Source organism: Galeopterus variegatus, unplaced genomic scaffold (genome assembly GCF_000696425.1).
Source record: "Galeopterus variegatus unplaced genomic scaffold, G_variegatus-3.0.2 Scaffold3411, whole genome shotgun sequence".
Classification (NCBI taxonomy): Eukaryota; Metazoa; Chordata; class Mammalia; order Dermoptera; family Cynocephalidae; genus Galeopterus; species Galeopterus variegatus.
Genome location: NW_007729522.1, coordinates 134978 through 155715, shown reverse-complemented (window position 1 = coordinate 155715; position 20738 = coordinate 134978). Strand labels below are relative to the sequence as shown.

Genomic DNA, 20738 nt, shown 5'->3' with positions numbered 1-20738 from the left:
TTGAATTTCCTTTTAAGGATCATTCTTTTGGTGTTAAGTTTAAGAACTCTTTAACTAGCTCTAGATCTAGAAGATATTCTCTTATGTTTTTCCTAAAAGTATTATAGTTTTATGTTTTACATTTAAATCTGAGTTAGTGTGAGGCTTAGATCAAGGTTCATCTTTTTTTCTTTTTTTGTCTATGGATGTCTAGTTGTTCCAGCACCATTTGTTGAATAGGCTGTCTTTTCTCCATTGAATTGCCTTTGCACCATTGCCAAAAATTAGTAGAGCATATTTGTGGAGGTCTATTTCTGGGTTTTTTCTTATGTTCTATTGATTTATGTGTCTGTCCCTGCATCAATACTATGTAGTCTTGGTTATGATAACTATAAAATTGGGTGGATAGATTTCTCCCACTTTATTTTTCTTTTCAAAATTGTTTTTAGCTATTCTCGTTTGTTTGCTTTTCCATATAAATTTTAGAAAAATATTATCTATGTCTCCCAAAAGTCTTAATAGGATTTTTATAGGAATTTGTAAAACCTGTATACCAATTTGGGGAGAATTGACATGTTTACCATGCTGAATTTCCCAGTGCACAAGTGTAGCATGTCTCTCTAGTTGTGTAGATCTCCTTTGATTTCTTTCATCAACATTATGTAATTTTAAGCATACAAGTCCTGTCCACATGTTGTTAGGATTTTTTTTTTGAGTGATTATAAATGATCTTGAATTTGTAATTTCAGTGTTCATATGTTGATTTTTGTCAGTTTTTTTCCTGCATTGATATGATCATGTGATTCTCTTTTTCTGTAGTCAGTTACTGTAATGGATTACACTGATTTTTAATATTGAACTAGCTTTGCATCCCTCGAATAAACCCCATTTTGTCATGATTTATAATTTTTCTTTCTATATATTACTGTGTCTCATTTGCTAATATTTTATTAAGGATTTTTGCATCTGTATTCATGAGGGATATTGCTCCACAGTTTTGTTTATTTATTTTTTAATCTTTGCCTGGTTTTGATATTGGGGTATTATTAGCTTCATCAAATGATTTAGGAAGTTCCCTCCCCTGCTACATCCTTTCTGACTTTCTCTACAGTTGTTCTACTAGTTGTTGAGAGATGAGTATTGAAATCTCCACCTGTATCTGTGTATTTGCCTATTTTTTTCTCTCAGTTCTATCAGTTTTTGCTTCACATATTTTGCAATCCTGTTTTGTGTATAGACATTTAGGATTGCTATGTCTCTTGGTGTATTGTCTCTTTTATTATTATGTAATATCCCTATTTGTGATTTTTTTCTCTGAGGTTTGCTTTAACTGATATTAATATAGCTACTCCTGCATCTTTTGATTCACGTTTCCATGATATATAATTTTCCATCCTTTACTTTCAACCTGCTAATATTGTTATATTTGAGGTGGGTTTCTTGTAGATTGCATGTAGTTAGGCATGGATTTTAATCCATCCTGCTAATCCCTGCCTTTTAATTGTTGTAATTAGACTACTTGTTTTTAATGTAACTGTTGATATTTTAGGGCTACAGTCTGCCATTTTATTTATGTTTTGTGTTTTCTCTCTTTTTTTTTTTTTTTTGCCCTGTGAAATATTTAGTATTCACATCTACAAGGTATTAGAGGTCATAGTTTTCCCCCTTAATTGTAAGTTAGTGAATAAAATTCACTGAATGCTTAATACTGAATATTACTGACATTCATTCATCCAGCTTGTTATATATTCATTTATCCTTTCAAGAGATATTTACTAAACTTTCACTCTGGGCCAGGCATTGTCATATTAAACATTGCTTTTTCAGATAATTCTTTTCTCTTTCTTTTAAACTGGATGGCTTAAAACAACAGACATTTATTTTCTCACAATTCTGCAGACCAGAAGTCTAAAATCAAGTTGTCAACAGGGCTCTAGGGGAGAATCCATTCTTTGTCTCTTCCACCTTCTGGTGGTTGTCAGCATTCCATGACTTGTGGCTGCATCACTCGTATCTCTGTGTCCATGGTTAAATTGCTTCCTCCTTATTTTGTCTGTCTTCACTTCTGAGTGTCTCTTTTAAGGTCACTTGTTATTGGATTTAGAGCCTACTTGCATAATCCAGGATGATCTCTTCATCTCAAGAACCTTTTAAAAATTAAGATGACATTTACAGGTTCCAGGATTAATTAGGACGTGGACATATCTTTAGGGTGCCACCATTCAACTGACTACTGGTAGTACTTATATATGCAACTTTGATTTTTCTTTTTTTGATCCTCTGCCCATCTTGGCATGGGTTGCCTATTGCACACCCTTCTCTTTTTTTTTCCTTCTGGATTTTGTCAGTAAAAGGATACACTTAGTGGCGAAAATAGTAGAATGATTACAGTGCCCTATATTTCATAGCCTACCATACTGCAACAGAAAAAAGCCTTTTTTCACAACAGGGCAGCTTCATTTAGAATCAGAATATGTCTCTTATTAACAGACTTTATAAAACTCTGAAGCAAAAATATATTACTTTTAAAAAACTCTTTAAAACATATTGAGGTCTTATGTACAATAAGTATAAATAGTTACATTTGAATAACTAAGTACAAACAATTTTAGTTAAGTAAATAAGTAAATATGTCATCAGCAATTAATATTTAAATTGATATCAGTTAAGAATAGATAGAATTTCCCTCTGATGCAGTGGCACATTTACTAGTATCTTTTTGATATATATCTTAAGTATCTGCAAAACTTATTTCACTTAGTTTATATCTTAAAAATAAAGAATTTTTTGAAGTTTATGGAAACAATTTTTCAGAAGAATCTGAGCACTTTTTCTGTGGTGTTTGGGACACTGGATTATCACTGAGATTATCTGAGTAAAACCTAAATGAGCGTTATGTCAAAAAGGTATTTTATAAATATATTCTACTTATCTTTAAGAGTACTGAGTGTATCTTTAAGAAGTTTCTGGCAACTCATGGAGCCAGTCTAATGCAACAAGTAATTTCATTGTACCAAAACAAAATTGTTGTATGATTTTGCTGTAGTTGATTTTATTGCTGTTCCTGTTACTATGATTATTTATATTTTACCACAATACAGTTTTACTATTTATATATTTTTTTATAAATACAACATACTGGCAGGTCACAGAAAAAACATGAGGTAGAAATTTAAAGTAAGTATTTTGTAAAAGTCTCAAGACTTTTAGACTTAAGACATGTATATAGGGCTGGCTGGTTGGCTCAGTTGGTTAGAGTACTGCCTTGTAACCCCAAGGTCAAAGGTTTGGATCCCCTTACCAGTCAGCCACCGCCCCACACCCCCAAATGGCATGAATATAAGTAGACAATTGTTTTGTACAAACATAATTAATATCTTCATGTATTTGTTATAATATTTACTTAATGAAAATTTAGTTCTGGTTTTATTTTTATATTTAAGCCTTTATTGGAAATGTGTTTATCATTTGAAGTAGTCATTTTTCAAATTAATCCATGCTTTTTATAATTGTAAACCAGGAATTCAGCTTATAATTATAAATTTTAAATTTGTGTTTTCTTTTTAAGTGCTGGTCAAGATATCCAAGGAACAAGTGTGATCGCAAATCTTCCATTTTTGATGCGGCAGAATCCTGCTGAGACACTTCGGAGAGTTTTGCCAAAAGTTAGAGTAAGTTGTTATGAAATAAGATTTGAATTTCCCATCTTTTTCTCAGTAGCATGTTGTCGTTGTTTAGGAAAATTTTTGGAGCTTTTATGTATGGCTGATATTTTTTACCTAATAATTGAGTGGAGGAAGTATTATTATATAGATTTTGAATTATGATGGAAATGTTTAGGGAAATTAAGTTGAAATGATTTCTTTAGTCATTTTTTCGGTAGAGACATTTTAATAAAGTTAGCTTTTCAGTAACTCAAAAAAATCTTCATTATTTTTATAAAATCATAGGTATGTTATTTGCTATCCTGTTGACTTAAATCTATATTAATAATATTTCTACATCAATAATATAACTTAACTGATATTCCTAATAATGACCCTGTGCTGACTTCTGAAGAATCTTCAAATAAAGATTGATTTATGGCCATCACAATTTTAGTTTCATATTTATTTTATTGCTTCCTAAATTCCTTCAGAATTAGTTTTCCTGCTATGAACAAAAATGTTTGATTTGATATCACTTTCTTTCCCCTAATATTTATTGATTAATATATCACATTAAATATTTAATAATTAATAATTATTATTTGCACCTATGTGCAAAGTGCTGTTCTTTATAAGAACTTGAATTAACAAAGCAGACAATAGTCTGTGTGTGCTCCAGGAGCTTACCGACTAATGGAATCAGAGAGATTACATACTAAGGGAAATTATATTTGTTAATAGTGAATTTTGTATATTTTGCTTTGTCTACCTGTTTGCCTATAACTTTTTTCATACTTTTTAATTTATATGTGTTTAAAATACCATAATTATTACTGTGTCCTTGGGTTTTATTTTTAGGCTTATCTAGCATGGTTCTAGTTATGATTTACCATCAGGGATGTGTCTTATTTTCACAAGATGCTTGCGTTTCTATTCAGGCAATATGAATTTGTTTTACTGATTACAATGGTGAATTGAGATGATGTTTATTTTGGCACTGCTTATGATTCAAAAGTGAATCAAGCTTTTTCATATCTGTTTTTCCCAGAATCATGCCATTATTTCAAAGAAATTAAGCCTACACAGACTAGGTTTATTTTCGTGTTTAACTTCAGTGGTATTAACTGACCTAAGCATGTTAACAGGACACCTGGAAGTGCCAGTTAAACAGTAGCAGAAAGGAACAGGTGTTTTTAGCTTCTCGTGGCTATGGAGTTAATGTAAATAAGCAAATCAAATTTAAAGCTAAAAATAGTGAGCATGCCGCAAACTCTGTGTTGAGAGCAGGCTAAATCTGGTCCACAGAGAGCATATTGGGTGTCCAAAGTTTAATAATGCAAGAATAGAATATGAAAGAGAGTAGTGACATTTAGATGTCTCTTAATTATTTTGCTAAAATCCTTTTGATTTGATAATGGGTTTGTAATAATTAAGTAGTAACTCCCAGGAAATCTTAATTTTATGGGAGTGTATAAAGAATATTATGTACACTCATATATATATGGTGTATTTATACAAAGAATCAAATGTATGTTCTTAAACTATAAAGTATACCTGAGTTATGGAATGTATGACTTTAATAAGCTTTTAAAGTAATTAAAATTAATCTGTGATAGAGAGGATTAACTGAATAAATGGAGACAAAGTATACACTGATGAATATGTACTAAGAAAACTTTTATTTATTGCTGAATGATTTCATTTCCTTCATTTCTTTAGTTAATCAAGAAGCAACCATTTATTTAGGATTCTCATTTATCTTGTTCTGTACTGTTTGAAAGAGATATGAAAAAGGAAGAAGAGTCCCAGATTAGATTCTGTATTAGGATGGCCTAAAGACTATATAGAAGACAATTAAAGAACGTGTATAGCAGAGTACTGTGTGATTCTGACTTTCTGTAAAAATACTGAAGAATGAAGCAAATGAGAAAGAACTTATGGGGGAAACTCCGATAGTTAATGACTTTTTAGAGAGTTTAATATACAATGTAGGCAGCCAAACCTTTAATCAACCCCATTTCAAATTACAAAACCTATGTTTTTGTGCAAATCATTTAAAAAAGCACTGTATTCCAATATTAAGACTTATTGGTTTTCCTGGTTAGCACCTTCTTTAATTCTTGCCTTGGAAAGTGGTTACTTTCCAGTGACAGAACCATGACACAATCTTGTGTAGCCACTTTATTCACCTTTGCCATGGATGTGATTTCTTAATTTTTTAGAAAAGCAATCTTGTGTCCAAAAGCGAGCATTTAGTAATAATGGCGTTCTCATTTATTTATAAATGTTTACAGGGTACTTCTGTGTAGCAGGCACTGTTCTAAGCACTGGGAAAATAGAGGTGAACAAAACAGGGAACTCGTCTTCTGGGAGGCTACAGTACAGAGGGGAAAACAGACATAAAAACAAGTACACCAAAAAAAAACCCCTAAAACAGTATAACCGCAAATTGTGATAAGGGCTCCAAGTGTAAAGAACAGGAGACAATGAGATAAAGTAATAAAGTAATGGGGTGGGGGATGGGCAGACCTGTGTGCATTGGGAGGTCGAAGAAAGCCTCTTTGAGGAGCTTATAGCCCTAGGGTGAAAGAGCTTGGTGGAACTGAGAGAGGCAAGTGTGGTTGGCATCCAGTGGATGGGGCTGGGGTGTGACTTGAGAAGAGGTTAGACAAATGATCAGTAATAGGGCACGTGAGAGTTTTCATTCTTAGGACAGTGGAAAGCCACTGAAGGCTTTAAGTAGGGCATGACTTAATGCCATTTACATTTTACAGTGATCATTTTGGTTATGGAGAGTGGATTGGAGTGGTATAATTAGGAAGCTGCAGCATTGGTCCTCGTGTTATTTAATGGTGGCTTGGATTAGGACAACTAATTAGGACAGTAGAGAGTCCTGGACATATCTGAGATACATTTATTGAAGTAGAATGAATGGAACTTCATAATGGATTAGATTTGGGTAGTGAGGGATGATTTCCAGATTTCTGGCTTGAACGTCCATATATATGGTTTTGCTGATTTTCGGTATCTTAGTTCAGTCTGTTAAATCCATAAGGAAAAATAATTTGAGTACTTTCTAATACTGGTCTTCTATGAGTGATTTACTTTTAGAGAATTTAAAGATATGAATAATAACTATTTTATGCAAAAAGTTAATCATTCTGAAGATTCTTACCACATTTATAACAGTAATATAAGCAGCTTTTAGAGCTCACTCTTTGCCTTGTCTTTACCTTAAAGAATATCAGATAGGTGACGTTGGAGATTTTGCTGGCCTTATGTATTTGTATTAATCTGTGTTGCTTATAACAGAATACATGGAACTGGGTGATTTATAAAGAGAATGAAATTTATTGCTTACAGTTTCAGAGGTTGGGAAGTCCAAAGTCCATCTGGTGGTGGCGACAGTGACCCAGTGGTCTCACATTGCAAGATGGTGGAAGCAGAGAAAACAGAGATAGGGCAGAGAGAGAGAGAGACAGTTTCCTCTCTCTTCTCTTAAAGCCCTCAGAACCTTGCCCCTGACCACCGTTTTTAATTCATTCTACAATCTAATCACCTCTTCAAGGCTCCACCTTTCAACTACTGTAATAGGATTTCCCACCCTCTTAATAGTCATGGTGGGGGCTAAGTTTCTAATACATAAAACTTGAGGAACACAATTCAAGCTTCAAGGAAGTTTAGGGGGGACATAATCCAATCCACTACAGTAGTATAAAATTTCACCAATGATATTTTTGTTTCATTGCATTTGCATTTCATCCTTACAATAATGTATTATCTAAAAAGTGGTTTTTAAAATATGTTTCTATTTTCACTGTTTTAGAGATGAAAGAATTTAATGTTAAAAATAAAATGGCAGAAACAGGATTAGAATTGAGCTAATTCATAGTATTTTCACGGTTTACTTTCTAAATTGTATCCAAAGTGGAAAATGAATGATAGTGCAATTCAGTCAGTCAGTCATCTCAAGGTTAAATATAAGTAAAACTCTAGAAAGGAAATATTTTGACCTCCAACTTAAATTCCCTAAATGTGGAAAAACTTTTATATATAAATGTTATAATATATTTATGTTATGTGATTTAACCCTAGGATATCTTTTGAAAAAGAAATAATTTTTTTCTGTGGTCTTTATTAAATTTTAATTATTTTTCCACAATATGTTAAATTGAAATCTTATATGTTAGATTTTGATATTTGACTTGAACTTCTGGTTATCTAGAAGTGAAAGAATTTGATTGTTAAGATAAATTTCTAAAATGCTGTGGTCCTTGATAAAATTTAAAATAGTAATAATATAATTGCACCATGTAGCATAGGTGACTCCTTTATAATGTAGTACAGAAAAAAAGTCTACTTGTTGAGTTATTAAATTCATTTCATTGTTTTTTCACTTATATCTTGGTAACCAAAATATGTATCATAAATTAATACACAATGCCAGGCAAAGATAAAATAACTATAGTGTGTATTTATTGAGGTCTTACTATGCACTGTACTCTGTCAAACATTTCACACATTTTTATTTCTGAATCCTCATGGCAGTTCTATAATGGTCACTTGATATAGGAAGAAACAACTCAGTTAAGTAACTTGCCCAAAGTTACAAAGCTGACAAAAAGTATAATTAGGTTTGAACTGGAAGTCTGACTCCTAAGTTTTCCCTCTTAACTAACTCAGTCTCCTCATTAGCTGATCTTGACTACAATAGATGTATAATATGTAATTTCACTTCTCATGACTTAGTCACCTCTTGTCTGGTTATGACAACAGCTTCCTCACTGGATCTGTTGCTTACACTTTGTCTCCTAGAGTGCACTCACCTAGAGAGATCTTTTAAAAGCATCTATCATATCTTACTGCCCTCTTACATGAAAATTGTTTACATGGTGGGGTAGGCAGAATAATGTTCCCTCCAAAGATATTGGGCCTGAATCCCTGGAATCTGTAAATGTTGCCTTATTTGGAAAATGGGTCTATACAGGTGTGGTTAAATTAAGGATCTTGAAATAATCCTGGATTATCTGGGTGGGGCCTAAATGCCTTCAAATATGCATTTATAAGAAGGCAGAGAGAGATTTGACACATATGGAGAAGAAAGCAATGTAAAGATGGAGGCAGAGATGGGAGTGATGTGGCCAGAAGCTGAGCAACCACCAGAAGGTGAAAAAGGCAAGGAATAAATTCTACCTTAGAACCCCCAAAGGGAGTGTGGCCTTGTCAACACTGATTTTAGCCAAGTGATGCTGATTTAGGACTTTTGGCCTCCAGACCTATGAGAAAATAAATTCCTGTTGTTTTAAGACACTTAGTTTGTGGCAATTTGTTACAGCAGCCACAGGAAACAAATAACACTTAACCTCGCATTTCAGATAGAATAAAACTCCTTTCCATGTCCTTAAGCAACCCCATCTAGCTTTCTAACTTCATCATCTACTGGTGTTTTCCCTTCCTTCCATAAGGGCAGAATCTTAGTCTGGCTTATCACTGTATCCCTAGAACCTAGAACAGTACCTGACAAAGAATAGTCACTCAGATTTTTTTAAAAAATGAGCATTGATTGAACTTACTATTCTGAGATAATAAATATCTACCTGAAAGACCAATTGCACAATGTCAGATCCACTGATAGCATTCTTGGATAAGTAAAAACACAATATTACTGGAGTGGTATAATGCTGATTTATATTCCTAGAGAGGCCTTTCTTGGGCTGGGAGCAGGGAGTTGGGGGGACGGGGGGAGAAGGAGGGGATACATAATACAGAAAGGATAAAAGAGACATAATGAATTAATATGAAATTTGATTATTTGAGATCAAATAATCAAGTGGATGTGACCTAGCAATCTTCTGATTTTGAAAAGATTGATTAGTTCTACTTTTGCTAATTTTTCAAGACTTTATTTTCATTTATAGAAATAATAGAAAAAATTATAATTTCTCCTGATGTGATTATTTATTATAGTATTTTGTATCTATTGAATATAGATTTAAAAATCTTGTTTAAGCATTTATTTTGTAAATAAAGATATCTGTGAATAAAAAGCCGAACTTTATTTTTTAAAAGTCTTATTTCAAGTAGCATAGTTAAGTGGATGAACCGTAATAATGTGTAGATCAGACACCGTGCTTAATGCTTTAGACATATCCTTTTAAAAATCCTGTAACAACTCCACATGATGTTACTATTGAGAAAATCTAGGCCTAAACAATTCAGTGTTTGACTATGGATATTTTGTTGGGAGGTTTCTAGGAAGCATGAAATTATATAATTTATTCTTACAGTTCACCAAGAAAAAGTAATAGTCTTAACTAAAGGAATTAAAAGGCGTAAACAAACAATACAAATTGCTTACTTCTTTGGTGTGCACCTCAGAAAAAAAGTACCTGTTTTTCTTGCTGTAGAAAATGTTTTCCAAGATAAGCTAAAAGTTAAGTTCTGAGAAAAACAGAAGGATTTTGTGAAAGGCACAGTTATACATAATAATCAGAACATCATGTTCCAGATGCCCTACAGACCATAAAAAACCCACAATAGAGTATAGTATTTTATTGACAGGGTAAACATTTAAGGACACTGATACGAAAGAAGGTAAAGAAGAAAGTGGAATAAACTTCCTGAAAAGTAAGGTTGATGGAAGATAATTATCAGAGTCAAAATTGACCTCACTAGGAAATTTTATGGTTTAGGCAGCATAAAATTATATGTTATTTTTCCAGTTCAATAAGAAAAAAAAGAGAGGCAGTATTATCCAAAGGAATTAGAGAGCATGAACAGATGAAACCAATTGCTCTTTCCTCTATGGTTTACAGCTTAAAAATAAAAGTACCGTACATTGACCACAATGCAGTTTGAGAATAACATAGGTTATGTATTTTCTGTCTACTTATATTTATTTGTATTTAAGGACAAAATAAATTGACATTACTAATCACAACAATAATAAAAGTTTTATGGAAACATTTACTGAGTATGTAGTTTTTCTGGGCATTTAGAAAGAGTTATATAAGCTTATATCCCTAGTTGATCTTAAATTTGCCTTTTGGTAAATTCTAGTATATAGCAGTGTTCTCACATGTGCTTCTTAGTCATTTAGTCATTTGTTATTTTTACCCTGCCTGAGATACAAAGGAACTGGAACTTCTGATGTTCGTTTAAATGTGTAGTTAAGTTTGTAAGAGGGAATAGTTCCAGGGCTCTAAAACAAAGCAGTCAGTTCCACTTCAGCTTAGTCTATAGAAAGCTGCAAGAAAACATCACTCCCATTCTAACAATAGGTTGTTCACAGAATCCACAAAATCATAACTTTTCTTGAGCACATCAGAAAAGGTCACCAGGCAACAAAGTAAACTGAATTCAAAGAGCAAGAAACCTCTCTGAGGAAAGATGGGACACAGGGACACCTACTTTTTGCAGAATATAGGAGGAAGAGGAGGCCACCACATAAGGTGGTTAGAAAAAATCAGCCAAGATTTTAGCAAATTTTTAAAGGTTGATTGTGGGCTGGCACAGTTTATATCAGTTTAGAATAACCTGGAGCACTAGACACAAGGGAGCTTTGCACTCACTTTCAAGCTCTTTCCACAGTTTTCTATCATTTGCTCCAAGAGAAAGATTGGGGGACAAGGCAGGAGACTGCAGAGAATTCCCTGTGGTGATGCAGGTGAGGTGGTAATTAGCTGCTGCTGAGAGACAGGAACCAACTTGCCCACTTCTCAGAACTTTCTCCCTTATGAAGCAAAAGTGTACGCCCCTTGGGGAGAGTAGCGAACCTTTATGCTTCTAGGGCCCAGTGAAGATCCATTGCTTCTGTGGGAGTGGCAGAAGCAAAACCCACTTGCCTCTGAAAGAGAGAGAGGAAACCCTCACTCTGCCAGGATTACTTCTAGAAAGAGGGTGGTAAGCATAAGTTTTTTGATCTCATCAGAGGGGCAGTAGATGTTAGTCTTGGGACACTACACTGATAGGAAGCAGAAGTCTGCCACCAGTGTGGAAGGGCCAAGAAACTTGATCCTGCCAAAGCCTCCCACCTCTTCCGCAAGATACAAAGTCAGAGGACAGGAACACAGAAAAAGCCCCATTACTGAGCCCCAGCTTCAAAGGCCCTGCTTAAAATGTGGCTGAACCAAGGTAACTGAGGATCCTTAACGTCCACCCTTAGCCTCGCATGTAGTGATAAGCAGCAGAACTACTAGGGAAGGGACAACAGTGTCGACAGAGCCCCTGCCAAAAGCTGAGGGTGGAGCATGAACATTGAGGAAAACCCTTTGGCATGTATGTGTGGTACAAAAAGAATGATCTTTTGAAGAAAATTTTGATAACTTCGATCTATTCTTTAAAAGACACTTAGGAAAATGAAAAAGACAAGTCAGAATGGGAGAAAATATTTGTAAGTCACATATCTGATAAAAGACATGTTCAGAATACATAAAGAACTCTCAAAACTCATGAAAACAACCCAATATTTTTTTTAAAAAGGGGGCAAAAATCTGAAGGACATTTTAACAAAGGCGATTTGTGGATGGCCAATAATCATAAGAAAAGATGTTCAACACCATTAGTCTCTAGAGAAATGCAAATAAATCCAATACATACCTAATATTCTAATATTCTGTTAGAATATCTGTCCTGAACAACAGTGAAACTGACCATACCAAGTATTGGCAAGAATCTGGCCACTTCTGTACACTGCTGGTGAGAATGTAAAATGGTACAATCACTTTGGAAAACAGTTTGACGACTTCTCAGAAATTTAAACATACATCTACTGTGTCACTCAGCCATTTCACTCCTAAGGATTAAGAGAAATTGGAGCATATGTTTACATAAAGACTTGTATGTGAATGTTCACTGCAGCTTTATTGATAATAGACAAAACTGAAAACAACCCAAATATTCATCAGCAGGTGATGGATAAATTGTGATATAACTTATTCAGTGGAATAATACTCTTTATATATTCTGGTCCATGACCTTTATTTGTTATGTGTTGAAATGTCTTCTTCCATTCTGTGGCTTATCCTAATATATTAGATTTTATTTTGTAAACAATATGATTTGGTTTTCTTTTTTAATTCAATCTGACACTTTATTTTTATTAGAACATTTTGCCCATTTACATTTAATGTAATTGCATATGTTATCTTACTATTTGCTTTTTCTTTTTGCCAAATGCTCTGTGTTCCTTTTTCTCTGATTTAGTTACTTTTTTTCGATTAAGTAGCTTTATTATTCCACTTTTCTCCTCTTCTGTTAGCTTGGAAGTTATATGCTCTTTTATTTTTCTTTTGTTAGTTACCTTAGACATTACTACAAAGACATGTTTTCAAAGTTTCATGTTCATTGATATTTTTACCCTTTTCTTGTATAATACGAGAGCTTAACAACTGTTAACTCCATGTAATCCTCTTCTGATTTGCATTATTGCTGTCAATTGTTTTAATTATTTATATATATCGAGACTCACAGATATTGTTGTTTTATCTAATCAATATTTATTTAGGTTTACTCATGTATTTATTATTTTTGTTACCTGTAGTATTTCCATTTGGAATCATTTTTCTTCCTGAAGAATAGCCTTTATTTAGTATTTTCTTCAATACATTTCTACTGGTGACGAATGATCTCAGTTTTTGTTGGTCTGAAAATGTTTTTCATGTTAATTTTATTTATTTTTATTTTTCTTATTTTTTTTTAAGGAAAACATCACAAATTAAATTTAAAGTCAGTTGATAAGGAACAAATTTAACACTCAAAGATAAACATCCTTAAAGCAAAAAGAACTCTTAAAAATGAATTAGAAAAATCTAAGCAGAAATTTGGTGAAAGACATGAGCAGATAAGTTACACAACCCAAAGAAACACATGTGGCTAATAAGAACATTCTAAGATGTTGTGGCCAAGAGCGTGGGGCTGGCCCTCAGCTCCTGTCTCAGGAACCCTGGTGGCTGGTTCTGTTGCTTGCCTCGTTGTGTGGGCAGGGGTGGGCTTGAGGCCCATGTCTCTCATCTCAAGAGCTCAGGCATCTGGCTCCATTGCTCCATAGAATAGGATTTTACACTCCTAAATGTACAGTTCTAGAAATATGTAGTTATGTTTATAGCTTTTTTGAATCTGTGGCTTATTTTCTTAGTTTTGGAAAATTCTCAGACATGATCTTTTCAAATGTGCTCCTGCCTATTCTCTTTCTTGTCCTTCTGAGACTCAAATTTCACATATATTAGACCATTTCATACTATCTTCTATGTTTTTTATCTACTTTCAATTCCATCCTTTTTTCTCTTTGTGATTCATTTTGGGTGTTTTATCCTGACCTAGCTTCTGGTTCACTATTCATCTGTGTTTAACTTGATTTTGGTTTTGATTATTATAGTTTTCTGGTCTAGAATTTCTTTTTAGCCTATTAGAATCTGCTATGCCTTTTTTATTGTATCTTAGAATTTTCTGTTGAAATTCTCAATTGTATCTTTTATTCTCTTGAACTAGGTATGTATCAGATAACACCAATGCTTGGAGCTCCTTTTGATGTGTTTCTAGTTTCTGTTGTTTCTTCTGGTTCTCCTTCATCTTATCTTTTCATGTGCCTGGATATTATTGATTGGGGGCTTTATCTTTTATTTGACAAATTATTTGGGGCCTATGGTGATATCTTCCTTTAGAAAGGAATTTGTTTTCTTCTGGCAGACACTTAACTGACTAGCAGTAAAGTCTTACTTAACCCAGTTTCAGGTATTGGATAATTAGAAGTTGGGCTGCTCTCTTCTGTAGTCTACTTCAGGATTTACCCGTACACCTATTACAGAGGGGCTGTCAATCTCACAGGACCCTCTTCTAGAATTGGCAGATACCCCAAGGGGAAAAGCAGGCACAAAATGACATGCTCACTTTTCTGGGTTGCCATTGTCCCTTAGGTCTTGGAAGGATAATTTTTCACTACTTTGTTAGTTTCCATATGCTTTTATGTGGGTGATTTTTATATCTAGCCTAGCTTTTAAAATTATCCTTATCAGGAGAATTGATTACAATTATCTAGTCTGCCATTACTGAAAGAGGACATTACCTTTCCTTTTGTTTTTCCTTCTTGGTTCAATCTTAGAACAATATTAACCCCAAAGTGTTTCTGTTTATATACCTGCATGGGTTCTACATACTCATATACCCCTCTATCATACCTTGTTATCATTCCCATGTCCACACAGATCAATCGATTATTTTCTAATGATATGTTAGGAATAATTCAGTACATGAATTAAATATTCTGCCAGAACACTTGTGATGTATCTTCTTATTTAAACTTTGTGTTCTTGGTGGCTTCCAGTCAAGATGGCAGAATAGATGGTCCCCAGTGTCACTCTCCCCCACAAATCAACCAATTTACAACTATTAAAAAGCAATGACAGCCAAGCTGGGGCTGCTAGAGCTCAGGGGAAGAGGAGGAGAGACCTACGGAGTGCATGAAGGCAGGAGAAGCCACAATGAGAGAAAGAACCACTCTGACTGTATAGAATCCCGGCTGTTTCCAGGCTGGAGCTGGTGAGTGCACCGAGCAGGAGCTGGCAAAAGCCGTAGCTGTGCCCTTCAGATGGAGTTGCTTGAAGGTGGCAGGGGAGAAGAGGGCCTTGGTGGCCCCCAGGCCAGCAAGACCACGAATAGGGTTCCCATGGAATCACATAGGAGCAAGGAGCCACAATAACTGAAAAAAGGGAGCCACTCAGAGGCCTGTGCCATGGAAATGTTTGGAGCACGGGTGGTGGGAGAGAGACGCCCACCGGGAGAACACTGGGGCACAGCAAAGACAGCTGATCTGCCCTCCAATCAGCACAGGACCACTCAGTGGAGACTGGTGAGTAATATAGAATTGCAGGGGGTGCAGTTTGCTGAAAAGACTCAGGCCCAGCCAGAGTTCCTACACAGCCCAGGTGCACTGGATCTCTGGAGTCCCAGAATACTTATAAAGTTGACCATTAAAACCTGAGCTGCACATAAAGCCTTCCCCAGGGAATCAGCAGCAAAGCAGCTATTTAGCTCAACCACAGAGCTCAAGTGCTGGTCCCCACAGGAAGTCCCCCCATTTTAGAAGTAAGCAAAGGACAACAAATTAGTTCCAGTGCAGAGTTGAAGTGCTAGGAACAGCAAATAATCCAACACAGAACTGAAAGAAGAAACAAAGTACCTGCAACCAGAGACAAAGTTTGATATTAACTAGTAAAGGTCTCATATCACCAGAGAACACCTACAAAACCTAGAAGGAACAGAAGTCCTCTGGGCTTGCAAAGCCAGGGAGGAAGAAGGGCTGGGGGGGCCTCAGCCGTGCCTCCAACACCTGCAACCAGTCAGGAGGGTGGGGGGGCCTCAGGCCTTAGCCACGCCCCCAATACCCACAACCAGCCCAGCGACTACCACTGAGCTGCTGCAGGAAGTACCCCAGGCTCTCCTGAGCCAGGGCGGTTGGGGGTGAGGGTTTCAGCCACACCCCTCTCACATTGGCACCCAGCCCAGCAATGACCAAGCCACCACTGGAAGCCCCCTGGTCTTCCATGCAGGAATGAGGGGGAGTTCCACATGCCTCAACCCCACTCCTCCTCCTTCCTCCTTCTGCCACCCTATTTCCCTCCCCTTTCCCCTCTCCCCCTCCCCATAACTGCTCTGCAACATCATCATAGAATGTTTAAAAAAAAAATTAATTAAAGAAAAAGAAAAACAAACTTTGAGTTCTTAAACTTTCTTATTTTGTTGGGTTGAAATTATGTTTATAATAGCAGTTCACTACTTTTGGTCTATATTTTCTCTATGGGCAATGTCATCCATATCCATCCTTTAAATATCATCTGTATAAATTTGCTTATTTATAGGCAAACATTTTCAGAGTATCAGATCTATATGTACAACTCCCTGTTTGTAATCTCTACTTGAACATTTTAAAGGCATCTCAAAGTCAACAAGTGCAAAATTGAGCTCATGGTATTTCCCCTGATACCCAGGCTTCCTCCATTGTCCCCTGTCCTAGTGTACCACTGTTATTCACTGTACTCATAATCCTGCTTTTTTTTTTCTGTCTCAAGTATTTCTTGAATCCATCCACCTCTCTCCAACCACCTACTTCCACCCTAGTCCAAGCTATTATGAGGGTTTGCTCAGATAAGTGTATTAGCTTTCCAAGTGATCCTCACCCCCTGCCTCCCTCTCATCCCATCCTACTTCACTCCTTTCTTTTTTTTTTATTTTTATTTTTTTTTCCTTTTTGTCTTTTTTCATGACCGGCAACGGATCGCAACCCTCAGTGTCGCGCCCGTACCGGACCGGGACCGGCAACGGAATCGCAACCCTCGGTGTTGTGCCCGCACCTCGCTCAGCCAGTGAGTGGCCGGTCTGTATGTGGGATCCGAACCCTCGGCGGGAGCGCCTCCATGCTCCCAAGCGGCACACTGTAGCAGTGCGCCACTGGGCTGGCCCATACTTCACTCCTTTCTGATTCATTTTCAACTTTATAGTCAGCATGGTTTTTCAAAGCATTTAAAATTACAATTTGAGTATTCTCTTGCTTACTGCATCTGAGGCCCTGCATAATTTGGGCTGTTTGTTTCACTGCCCTTCGCGCTTTGTGCTCTAGTTGCACTGATCTTTCAGTTCTTTGGTTCTACATGCTGCTTCTTACTTCTCAGTGCTGGGAATGCTTTCTTTCCTTCTCTTCTTGCCTTCTTATCTCTCTTTATCCTGCCTTTGTCTAGTTATTTCTCTGGCTTCACACAGATCAGTTGTTACTTCTCAGTGAAGCCCTCTCTGACACCCTGAAGGAGATCACCTGTTAGGTGCTCTGATGACATCTTGTACTTCTCATCCTTAGCTCTTATCACCATTTCAATTACAGAATTAACAGTGTTGATAAAACATAATCTGCATAAGGACAGGTACTTTGCTAGTCCGGCTTATTGCTAGGTCTCCAGCACTTAGCACAGTGCCTTGAACATAACTAAATGAATATTCGTTGAATGTTTAGTTGTATATAATCAGCAGGAGTCACTCAAAGGTAGAGAGCCATATCTTTGACTTTTTCTTCAATTTCCCAGAACACTTAGTATGATGCTGAACTTAGTAAATAACTTTGAATGAAATTAAAATTATATTATCTTCAGAATTAGATTTCCATTGGGCTACGTTAGAGAGAGATTAGGTTAACAAGTAAAAGTGTTGCGACTAGCTTGAAAAAAGCCTTATTTCCACTTGCTCATAGAAATTTTCCAGACTTCCCATTGCTGCTTTTTTCCCCACAAGAAAACAGTTTAGAATATTTTTTCAAAAAATATTTAAACAAATATTGCTATAATGGATCATTTGAAGTGGTTTATAGCTATCACATCCATTAAATAGATATTTCTTTGATAAGCACATCCTTTCTGTGCAAAGTTTTAAATTGCTTCTTATTTAGATTTTAAGCCTAAATCATGAAATTACCCATAATTTGAATTTATTATATGTGAAAATGACTTAGCAGAGTAGTCCAACTAGAAGCTCAGTTTCAAAACCATAGTCTTGAAATTTATTTATTTGTTTTGGTGGTCTTGTGATTTTGCATGGCAGGACATTTGATTGTACATTTACAATAGACATATAATAGTTGCTACTGGTTTTGGTATTTCCTTTATGGAGAGAGATCTTCAGGATATTCTTATGTGTACCTCCTCATGAACCTTGCTAATCACTGAAATACAGATTTTAAAAAGGATAAAACATATTCTTTTTTTACTCCTGTTTACTGTCTCCACTCTATTTTCCCTCTCAGATTTTGATTTTCAGTGTTCTCAACTAGTTCTCACCATCCTTTGTTTTAGTATGGAACGTGGCAATTAGGGAAAGGGAAAAGAATGAGGTATCATAGTTAATTGTTAAAGGTATCTTAGAGCTGACACGTTCCGATTATTCATATTTAACCCAGTTTTAAAGTCTTTTATAAACATAATAATTTTATAGTCAAAAGAGCTGTTCCCTGTTGTTGTTAATTACTGAAAATTCCCACATTTATGACCCTCAATACCCAAGATATTTTATATGTTCTACATCTTCAATATTTCAATATTTAAATCCCTATTATTTAATTGCAAAATAATCAGTGATATTATCTTTAAAAATACACAAACATACTTCATAATTTTGGAGTTCCTTTACCTTTTACTAGCACCATTCACTGTAAATGTGTTTTCCAGTTTTACCCAGTAAGATTGATTTCAGAATGTATGAATCCAAAATATTTGCTCTTTTGGAATAAGCCAATGATTAATTTACTGGTTCTCTATGTTGTGTATTGTAAAGAGAAATATCTTCTTGATAGATATAATGCAGGTTTATTGAAGACAGAGCTATTTCTCTCTCTGAGAGTAATGTATTATGTTGTTTTATAAAATGCTTTCTTGCACCATTCATGCTTATAACTAAAGAATGAATTTAAACACAGAAGTTTTCAGTACATTTTCCTTCCTTGAATGAGAGTAATTTTTAAATTTGGAAATGTACCATTAACTCATTTATAGAGTGTCTCATTTCATTTTTGAGGAATTCAAGTTTGGATGCCAGCCATATGATAGTATGTAAGAGGAATGGTAACTGGCATTAAGGCTTGCACTTAAGCAATAGAGGAATTTACTTTTCAGTGTCTTCCAAGGTCCATGAGGATGCACACTTATTTATCCAGAGAGTATGGATCTCACATATGTTTGTCCAGAGGGTGTGACTCTGTGGAGGAGAGCACTTATTGGTAAGTATCAAACTCTTATTGTATTGTTTCAGAAAAATATGTCTAGAAATCAACTGATTTTTAGCAGTGATAAAATCTCTTAGTCTGTGCTGGTTTCTTAACAGTGGACAGTCCCAGATGTTGAAGTCAGCACAACAAGAGAAAAAACCCAAATCCTGATAAGACTTGAGGATTTTTCGAAAATTAAATGCAAACTATTTGGGGCAAATGTTGCTGCGGGAGTCAAGACTAAGTAATACAGTAAGAAGATATGAAGTTGGAGACCTTCTCCTGTTCTTCTTTTGCATAAAGTTTGCATATGTAAAAACCAGGACTTTAATGACTTCACAAGGGGGCAGAATTGCATCTCTTGGACCTTAAAAGAGCAGACTCATGTGAACTGGAATGTACAATGTACAATTGTGATGTGGCCTTCACAATTTATTTCAATATTTCTTTGCAAAGCCATTTCTGTTTCTTAAAAGAAGCTGTGCCTTCTGAAACCTGTAAGTGATGTGTACTGGCCACATCAAACCTTTTAAAAGTGTTTTCCAAATCCAAAATTGTTAGTGTGGAGCAATTGTTTGTTTCGGAATCAGTAAAACAAGGGGGTAGGGGAGAGTTGATTTCAGAGTGCTTCTTTTGTCTGCTTTATGCCTTAACATTCCTTCCCTTTTTCTCTCAGCCAAGAACTCTTAAGATATGTAATTAGTTCAATAGTTGCGCATACTATTGGTTGAAAAAACTTATAAAATAATGTTTGTGCATGTGATACAAACATTTAGAACAAAACAAAAATCAACTACTCAAATATGTGATAGGTTTTCTGGGAATTAACCATAGCACATAAACATTTGCCACACAGATGTTGCTGACAGATCTCCCACACTACCACATGAAGGCTTAGAATTAATTTAAGCCATGCCTTCATCAATGATGAATGGAAGTACAGCATCAGTGAGGAAGAAGTCAGTGCTTCGGAGTGCTTTGGCATCTGGCAGCCAAGGGTTAAGTCTTAGAGTTGCTGGTTATTAGCTCACTAGCCTTCAGCAAAATCCTTCACTGCTCTGAGTCTGTTTCTTCTGCTGTAGAAATAAATATGCTATTTGCTAGCATAATCACTGGCAGTGGTGCCACTGTGCTGAATCAAGGAGTCTGGGTACATGGTCTAAATCATGGTTGCAGAGATGTTGCAGAAGAAGATAGCAGTAACATCTCCTTACAGACATGATAGGAAGAGGATTGAGAATGCATTTCTATATGAACCATTTTTGCTTTGCCTTCTGTCTAATTCTGCCAATCCCTAATCTTTAGGACCCACCTCAAAATCTCTTGAAGCCACCTTTTAGGAGATGTGGGAAATGTGTGAAGGGAGAGAGCAT

At 35.5% G+C, this 20738-nt stretch overlaps 1 protein-coding gene across 1 annotated transcript in view; it reads left to right on the top strand.

The window, feature by feature from the left end:
* Positions 1 to 19859, top strand: part of LOC103600643 (serine/threonine-protein phosphatase 4 regulatory subunit 4-like) — a 53438-nt gene extending 33579 nt beyond the window's left edge. Inside the window, exons 3-5 of the mRNA XM_008584940.1 lie at positions 3548 to 3650; positions 19285 to 19377; positions 19482 to 19859. Coding sequence (XP_008583162.1) covers positions 3548 to 3650; positions 19285 to 19353 — 172 coding nt within the window. The 3' untranslated portion in view covers positions 19354 to 19377; positions 19482 to 19859. The remainder of the gene's footprint in view (positions 1 to 3547; positions 3651 to 19284; positions 19378 to 19481) is intronic.
* The last annotated feature ends 879 nt before the right edge of the window (positions 19860 to 20738 follow it).